This window comes from Vicia villosa, linkage group LG4 (assembly GCF_029867415.1).
Source record: "Vicia villosa cultivar HV-30 ecotype Madison, WI linkage group LG4, Vvil1.0, whole genome shotgun sequence".
Classification (NCBI taxonomy): Eukaryota; Viridiplantae; Streptophyta; class Magnoliopsida; order Fabales; family Fabaceae; genus Vicia; species Vicia villosa.
The window spans coordinates 155,078,138-155,087,694 of record NC_081183.1 but is presented as its reverse complement, the minus strand read 5'-3'; the positions used below and the strand labels follow the sequence as shown (position 1 = coordinate 155,087,694).

Sequence of the window (9,557 nt, the reverse complement as noted above, 5' to 3'; positions counted from 1 at the left end):
CCATAACTCACATTACTCATGATTTTTTTTACTATCTTGAGAGTTTCAGTGTTAACCTTGAAGGTCCACCCCTATATAGAGGTGGTAAAACGGGTCCGACCTACGAGACATGTCTGCGATTTCCGCATTTTTTACACTGTGGGTCAAGGTTTTAGGTGGTTAACAAAATTAATATGTTTTTATGACGACAAAGGGATCAAAACAAGATAGCTTAAACATTATCAAATCAAGAAGAAAACTTGAATTAAATCAAAAGAAAGAAATGTATGATGATTGGCTTAACAAAATCAAATGATAAAGAACAACATCAAGAAACTAACTTTTCTGATAAAATCTCATCATCTGATCTTGTGCTCATCTGTCTTATCTTTCTAGGATAAATAATTGAAATTTGAGTATGTTACTCTCAAAGTACTAAAGTCATACACATTCTCAAAAATTTTTTTTTTTAAGTCATCTATTTTCAAAACCTTTTTTGAAAATCACTTTGGATTGGGCCAAATCATTTTAAATCGAACTATAATCGATTAGGAAGTCCTTATAATTGATCATGTAGAAAAACCCAACCTTTAATCGATCATGATACTTGTGTAATAAATTAGGAGGCGAAATTTGTCCGATAATCTATTATGGAGACCTAATAACCTACATTATTTTTGATCTAGCAATTATTTTCATATTTTCCTAATCAATTATGAACTTGATCCAAGCCTTCCAAAGTTTCCTTTTTAGTCTAAATCATTTACTATAAAATGAGGTCTTGCTTTCATTTAAAACTATATAAAAATTTTGCAAAGCACTTTCTCTTATATTCTCACCTTACTCCAAAATTTTATATTCACTTAAAATATAATTTTTGTGTAAAAAGAGTAACTAAGTAGAGATTTCTCGTTTAGTCACTGATATGTGCTAAGCGAACTTGAATCATCATCACATGTATCACATTCCAAATTTATACTTTTGAATCATCATCATCATATTAGGCATACCCTAATACTTGGAAAATGCTTGGATAAACTAAATGACCAACATTTTTCAACATGGTGAATCCACAGATACAATGCTTTCATCTAATAAACGCTAAACTAGTTTTATAACCTAAACTCTGAGTGACACTGAAACCAATCAAATAAAAAGTTAACAAAGGTTTTCAATTTCAAATGGCAAGTCCAAATATGTCACTGTGAACCTACTTCATTTCCCTACTGATTGCAAGCTCTCATCCTCAATGATCTGCGATAAACTGGCGACGACAACCTATAATAACAACAACAAAATTTACAGTATTCAAATGTTTTCAATGGTTTTAGTACACATTCTTGGACTGATTTATTCAATACCAATTAAGCTCTTAAAGTTCATTAAGTTTTGATAGAATAATTTCAATGAAAACATGAGTAATATACATAACATACCCTAACTGCGAGGAAGTATCTGGAATCTCCTCAGCCAACTCTGACTTTCTTTTATTATCTATCTCATCAACCTGTTTGAATTGAAGTACAAAAGATTAAAGATTTTCATCATATAGATCTGATCATATAATTTTGACTAAAGTTCGATTCTTACTTGCTTACGCGGAGCTTTAATTTCTCTCCTAGCCTTTTTCTTCTGCGAAATGATAGTATCAACCTTCACAACCTATTTTAAATTATGCAAAGATTAACAAAGATTAAATTAATATATGATCAATGAGCAAAAACTGCATTAATATATCAATGTGTCTATATTGAAATCAATGCTTCTACCATACTTGTGCTTGAGACTGATCACTAGGCTGATGTTGCACTTCTCTATTCAAATCAGTGCTTCTTCTACCATACCGTGAAAGAGTCTCTTCCATGCTTCATGAATATATTTAAATTTTGTAGCAAAACAAAATGTGAAAACAAATTTCTCAAAATAAATGATGAATAGCAACATTGTTCTTTCAAATTCTTTTCATCTAATAGAAACAAATAAGAAGGTGCCAAAAACCTACCTTGTGCTTGAAAACTCGTAGAGGTTGTCAGTGTTAGAGAATATGATGACAGCAACTTCCGCATCACAAAGAATAGAGAGTTCTTTGGCTTTCTTGAACAACTCCTTTTGTCTCTTGGAGAAGGTTGCTTGTCTGCTAACCAAATTCTCAATCTTCTTGATCTCAATCTTTCTTCTCCCCATGCTTTTCTTTTTCTTCTTCTTCTTCTTCTTTTCCACACTAAGCACTAAAAACACGAACCAGAAATATAAAGCATAATTGAGATTTAACAAGGATGTATAACTCAACTACTTTAACAGAAAAACAAAACTGAATAACAGAAAAAATAAACTACCTTTTTATCTAAAACTAACCAACTGACCAATCTAAGAAGATGCTAATGGTAAAGTCAAAGTTATATAGCAAGTCTGTCTAACACCCGCTCTCAACGTAGAGAGTATATATTGGAGGCATCTAGCATGGCAAAGAGATTATAGAAGGGAATAGGTTCATGAGGTTTGATATAAAAAAAATGGTTGACAGAAGTACTATTTCATATATTGCTCTGTGTCTATTGAAATGAACATTCAATCATGTCTTTATATAGATTCAAGATATTGTTATTATAGGAATTAAAATGCCACTAAGTTATAATCACTGACTCATCTTACCATCCATTTCACATAGATTAAGAAAAGTGTATAAAACTAAGAAAGATAATGTTGTTTTTACTATACTACCCCTATCATGTATTGAAAATAGTGAAATTTTTATTAATTAGTGGATATAATTGAAAAAAGTTTATTGAAAATTGAAATTGATCATTCATTTTGAAACATCATTTTATTTCAAATGGATCACTCACTCATTATGGGACCGGAGAAAGTATTAAAAGACCACTTACCTCTTGGCCTTTCCACTACAAAAACTCTTTATTTGTTCACTAACTTCTAAATTAAAACTCACTTAAAATAACATTTAAAGTTTATTGAAAAAAAGTGAGTTAAAATATTTTGGGTTAAATAAGTCCCTATAAATATGCGACCCTGCATTTTTAGTCCTATAAAATTTCCCTTTAATGAATGGTCCTTATAAAATTATTATGCACCTAGTTTCAGTCCCTACTATCAAACCAATGTGTATTTTAGAATGATTATTTTGCATACATGTTTATAATGTTTTAAAAAGTTCCTGGAAAAATAAGAAACTCAAAATTTAATTTCTAAGTTGAGATTTTCATTACTTTTATCATTATTTTTTGAAATATGAAAAATTCATATTTAATTCTTTTTGTTTTAAAAAATTCTAAAACTTGGTAAATAAAATATTTTACAGTATTCTAAACATATTTAAAAAAATTATTCAAAAATTTAAAAATTAAAGGCTTATTAAACAGCTTTTAAAATTTTAGAAAATAGCAGAGACTGAAATTGCATGCAAAAAATTTTAAGAAGGATAATTCATTGAAGGAAAATTTTATAAAGATTAAAAATACAAGATCGCATATTTATAGGGACTAAAAACGTATTTAACCCAAATATTTTTGTAGGAGAATGAATAGGTCAGCTGGAAAAAAAACTGATGTCATTGACAAATAACAATGTCATGTCAGCCAATTAAACAGTCTCAAGCAATTATTACCGATACAAATAGTTCATGTATCTCCATAATTTCATTTACAAGAATGCTAAACTTACACCGACACTACACCGTGTAAAGATAGCATGGCTCTTCCATTTACTATGTTAACTGGAAACGCTAGATCTATTACAAACCATCTATTTTTATTATTAATCTATCTATCTATTATTAATATATAAAAACAAAAGTACCTGGAAATTACACTAAAAGCCCTCTGAAAAAACTACTAAAACTTTTCTTATTCCATGGGTAAAAAAGATTTTTATCAAAATAATAACTCAATATTATTGATTTGACATTAATTACGGGTGATGTGTCACCCTCTTAATTTTTGTTGGTATTTTATTTTTATTTTTATTTTTTAAAATATATATTACAAAATCCTATTAGCTATTAAATGTTAATGTTGCTATTAAATGTTAATGTTCAATACATATACTTTTCCCATGATTTTGATCAACGGTTTTTAGTTGAAAACATAAAATCCTCCTCTACCGAAAAATGCAATAACTTTTGGCCTTCCAAATTTCTATAAATTTCTTAGGTTATATATCTACTACTAAACTAATGGAAATCCACTCTTCACTCCATCTTTTTCCACTCTTCACTCCATTTTTTTTCAGGTTCTCATTCTTCTGCCTATCTGTTTTACAAGATGTTCAATTTTTATTTTTGGTTTTGATTTTGATTTAAAAAATCAAGTGAATTTTGTTTTGTTATTGCAGCCTTTTAAGCAACAGTATCACTTCTTCTTCATATCTGTTTTTCAAGATGTATTTTTTTGTCATTCCATCTGTTTGTTGCTGCAAATTTTTTGTAATTCCAAAACTGAATTTGTCCCCTCTTCCATCTCTTCGCGTGAATCACCACTAATGAGTCCTTTGTTTTTTTTTTCAATTTTAATCTATTGGTTGCTCTGGAATGGTTTTACAATTTTTTTTCTAAATCTATCGATTTTGTTATTTGTTTTAGGGTTTGAAGCTCTATGAAGTCATAACCCATTGGCTAAGCAAGAAAGGTGAAGGATGGGAAACTCCCAAAATTGGTGATGGCGATTTTCTCTAGCGAGTTCTTCATTTTCTTCATTTATTGGGGTGAATGGGATAATTGGATTATAGTTTTTTCTAATTTATTTTTTTTTGTTTTTATTTCTTATTATTTTAATTGGACATCGCTAAGCCTAAAATGTAGGCTGAAGTACAAACGAGTTTTTATTATAATTAGATTTGCTATATTTTCAGATTATTGAGGTGACAAGCCATATAATTATCAGAAATTGCGGTTTGTCCACAATCTGCGATCTGCGGTTTCATTTCTTCTATCACGGTTTCGTAGCAAAGATTTATTAGGATTGTTTTTTTGGAATATTTGGTTTTGATTATTGTCTTAAAACTACGTTGAGAACATTGAGGTATTCCATTCTCAAACACTACTATATTGAACTGATAAATCCTACAAACAAATGCATTCACTGTGTAGATAATATCATAATATATCACTATATTGTCTATTCATATGATGTGTTGTACTTGTAATATCATAATATATCACTATATTTTCTATTCATATGCTGCACTGCATTAATCAATTTATTTTATTTTATTTATTTTATTTTATTTCTTATTATCAAATATCATAAGAGTCATTAATGAATTGTGGTTTTAATAAATACATAAAATCAAAATCAATAAATTTATTTATAATTGTTATTAATTTAAAAATAATTTATAAATCAAATATAGTTTACATAAATAATGGTTTACCAAATATAACTTTTATTTTGAGACAAATAAGTAGTATAATAAATATAATTTTGATAAATGTTATTAAATTAAATAATAATATAATATTCAATTAGATGTCTTTATTTGGTTTCTAATAAATAAAAATTATAATAAGTAACGAATTGAAAATATGTTTAACACATATATGTGATGGAGATAGAAAACTATTGTATTTAATATTTGAATGTTTCCAATTTTTAATTATTCTTTTTAATGGTAAAAAATGTTGATGATAAATTTTAAAATTTATTTTTAAAATTGGAAAATATATGGAGCATTTAATTAAAAAAATATTACCCAACAAAAAAATATTGCATTAATTTGATAAAACAAAATTTGAAACGTTTAGATATATAGATTATTATTTATAACAAATAGTGAAAAATGATGTTTCAAATTTGCTAATATAATATTAATTTTAAGGTAATAATATAAATCGATAAATAAAATGACATAAATAAAACAATTGTAACTTGTATATTGTGTCTCTTTTTAGAAAAATTGTATTAAATCATTATTATTGAATTGGAAATTAAATTATATTATGATAATTTCATACGTTATTTTTTTATGCAAATCAATTAGTATATGATGTTTGTACATATAATTTAGTACTAAAATAAATATTTTTAGTCATTTACTAAAAAAACATTTATAAGTATTTGTATATGAGAAAAGAACATGAGACAATTATGATAGAAACATACATAATTTTTTTATGAAAAATATAAATTTATCATTCTTTTTATATTTTTACAATTATATATTATCATTTTAGTTAATTAATACACATAATATAAAGTTTTATCACCGTGTTAGTAAGTTTTATCACCGTGTTAGTCATTTACTAAAGTTTTATTTAAGTTTTTCTTTTTAAAATTTAGTAATACATTAACTAAAATTAAAACTACTATTAAAATATAATAAATTATATTAAAATTTCAATTTATTAAAAAATGTTAGTTTTTTCTATGATAAAATTATCATTTATACTAAAAAGTGTTATAAATATTTGTATATGATAAAAGAACATGAGACAATTATGATAGAAACATACATAAATTTATTATGAAAAATAGAAAATTGTCATTCTTTTTACATTTCTACAATTATATATTATCATTTTATTTAATTAGTACACATAATATAAAGTTTTATCACCGCATCAAAAATACGTTTTGACTCTTTATAAAAATGTAAAAAATAAAATATATTAATTATGATAATTTTAATTATTATAATAATATATTAAACATAGAAATTTTTAAGCATTTGATGGGAGATGTCACACATTTTAGGTTTGAAAAAATGAGCTAATATCTCAAATAGGTTTAATAACTTTTATTCTCTAACTATGTTTAATTTATTAATTAAAATTATATTTTTTTAAACTTATAAATAATATTTTTTATATTATAATAATATGCATTAAATGTAGAAACTTTTAAGCATTTGACGGGAGCTGTCATACCTTTTATATTTGGGAAAATGGGCTAATATCTTAAATATGTTTAATTTTATTTTAGAATTAACTTATTTGGATTCAACTGGGGTTTCTTAACTCATCTGAATTGACAGGTAGATGTGAAAGTATCTATAAGATACAGTTATTGACAGATCATTTTGATGGGAGTTGTCATACATTTTAGGTTTGAAAAAATGAGCTAATATCTAAAATAGGTTTAATAAATTTTATTCTCTAACTATCTCTAATTTCTTACTTAAAATTATATTTTTTTAAACTTATAAATTATATTTTTTATATTATAATAATATGCATTAAATGTAAAAACTTTTAAGCATTTGACGGGAACTGTCATACATTTTATATTTGGGAAAATGAGCTAATATCTTAAATAGGTTTAAATTTTTTAAGAATTAACTGATTTGGATTCAACTGTGGTTTCTTAACTCATCTGAATTGACGGGTAGATGTGAAAGTATCTATGAGATACAGTTATTGACATATCATTATAATGTCTATATTTTAACTATTTCTTTTGTTATTGTTTTATAAAATTGAAGTTATAAAAATAATTGACGGGTAGATGTGAACGTATCTATGAGATACCAGGTATTGATTGATCATTTTGATGTCTATCTTTTAACTATTTATTTTGTTACTGTTGTATAAAATTGAAGTTATAAAAATAATTGTACGATTTATTATAAATATGAAGTTGGTACATATTACTAATATATAATTGAAATTACGTGAATATTTATGAACGACATAATAAGTTATATTATGTTTGATAGTCCTAACACGTGAATTAAAATTTGATAAATAATTATAAGTTATAAATATATTAATGTTACCCATTCTTTGTATCTATATATGTTACACATTTTATTTATTTATTTCAAAAGTTTTGATAAATATACATCTTATTTTATGCATTTTACTATGCAGGTATATGATACAGGCTTTGTTACTGATTGGTTCTGATAATTTAAGAATATAGCTTTTGAAGATTGTACCATCAATATGTTTTATTATTTAAAGAGCTAAAAGTTTAGATGTATTATTAGCACTTTGTTTTTAACTATTAAGTGTTTGGGATTAACATGACTAAGTTTGGGTTGCATTTTGGTTTTATATATATATATATATATATATATATATATATATATATATATATATATATATATATATATATATATATATATATATATATATAAAGGAACTTTTCAAGTCATAATTAGGTACATGTAACGTGGAGTCCCGCCAGACCCGTGCAATAGCACAGGTTTCCTACTAGTTATATATATAAAGAGTATTCTTTATCTTCTTCTTTTCATCCTTGGTTTGAAAAAATTGTATGACCGTGTAAATTTTGTGTGATGACCTAAATAAGTATTAATGGTTTTAACATCAAATATTTTAAATTGTTCCACCACTTTCTCCAAACAATTAAATTAATATAAGGATAATTCACTTTTTTTCTTCTAATTTTTCATGAAATTCATCCCTAAAATCCTTTTAGCCGATATTTCATCTCAAGTTCTTCATTTATAGTCTCATTGAACTTACCATTCTCTTTTGTGCTAGAAATTGCCATGAAGGCATCATCAACATATATAAGCAAGTAAATAAAAACTTCCTCATTTCTTTACGTCATATAATCAAAATTGTCATACTCGCTTCTCACAAAAACATTCATTCGAAGAAATTCATCAAAACGTTAATATCAACGCCTAGAGCTTTATTCTACCTAAATAAAGAATTCTTCAAAAGACAATTATATAAATTCCCTAGGTTCTTCCATTTAGATTGTCTCTTCAAGGTCTTCATATAAAAAAGAAATTTTGACATTTATTTGCCCAATAATTACCATAAAAATCCTTATGAAATAATATTTTTATCACATGTACAAAGATTTTATTATAATCAATCTCATCCACCTGAGTAAAACCCTTTTTCCATAAATCTTGTTTTAAGCCTTAGTTCTTTAATTCTCAAAATACATTTCTTCTCCTTGAAGATCTACTTGAAACCAACAATTGTTTGTCTAGTTTTATAAGTTCTCAAGTATAGCTCTTATCCAATTAAGACATTTCCCAATAATAGCTCTTATGACTTCCTTTTCTTTCAAATTCTTTTATTAAGGCCTTTCGTTCCGAGTATTACAGCCCTTTAGCTACATTTGAATACTACAAATTTTTTGTCATATACCAATGAGAGTTTATTGTGTCATATATCATCAAACTCTAAAATTCATGGTCAATTACAATAATAACATATTTAGTTCTATAGTATGGTATATTGGATCGAACTCTGGTCTCGACAGGGGTAGCTTTTATGGTTCGATAGAGATTAAGCATGTTGTCGAAATCTATTCACATGCTGATGTCGAAGTCTTGAATGATGTAGTCGAAATGTGTTCTAGCATGCATTAGTCAATAATGCTAGGTTTGTTAGCATGTCGATTTGGGCCTGTTTGTTTAGCTCAATTGTTTAAATTAGCTTGTAGCTTAAGTTAGCTTAGTAGTCTATAAATAATTCTCTCAGGTTGTCGTGAGAGTTTGATTGTTGTTATTCACATGTAATCAATAATCTCTAATAGACAAAGTGAATAGAGAAATGCTTACAACCATTCCTATTTCTTCTTCTTCTTCCCTCTTCTCTATTTCGTGAAAACCTTATAGGGTTTCTTGTGTTTATTCAAGAA

The 9,557-nt window shown here is 26.1% G+C and overlaps 1 protein-coding gene across 1 annotated transcript; it reads right to left on the bottom strand.

Annotated features, from left to right (window-relative positions):
* Window positions 1–1,202: 1,202 nt before the first annotated feature.
* LOC131598132 (MADS-box transcription factor 23-like) lies at window positions 1,203–2,638 on the bottom strand. Its single transcript, XM_058870762.1, has 6 exons — window positions 2,632–2,638; window positions 1,982–2,207; window positions 1,754–1,844; window positions 1,570–1,641; window positions 1,416–1,486; window positions 1,203–1,257 (listed from the first exon to the last, which is right to left on the bottom strand). Exons 1-6 carry the CDS (start codon window positions 2,636–2,638, stop codon window positions 1,203–1,205), a joined length of 522 nt encoding a protein of 173 aa, XP_058726745.1.
* Between the last annotated feature and the right edge of the window lie 6,919 nt (window positions 2,639–9,557).

Coding starts and splice junctions, on each gene's coding strand:
- LOC131598132 (XM_058870762.1), bottom strand. Junction 1,845..1,981: donor TACGAGTTTTCAAGCACAAG/GTAGGTTTTTGG, acceptor ATATTCATGAAG/CATGGAAGAGACTCTTTCAC. Junction 1,642..1,753: donor GTGATCAGTCTCAAGCACAA/GTATGGTAGAAG, acceptor AATTTAAAATAG/GTTGTGAAGGTTGATACTAT.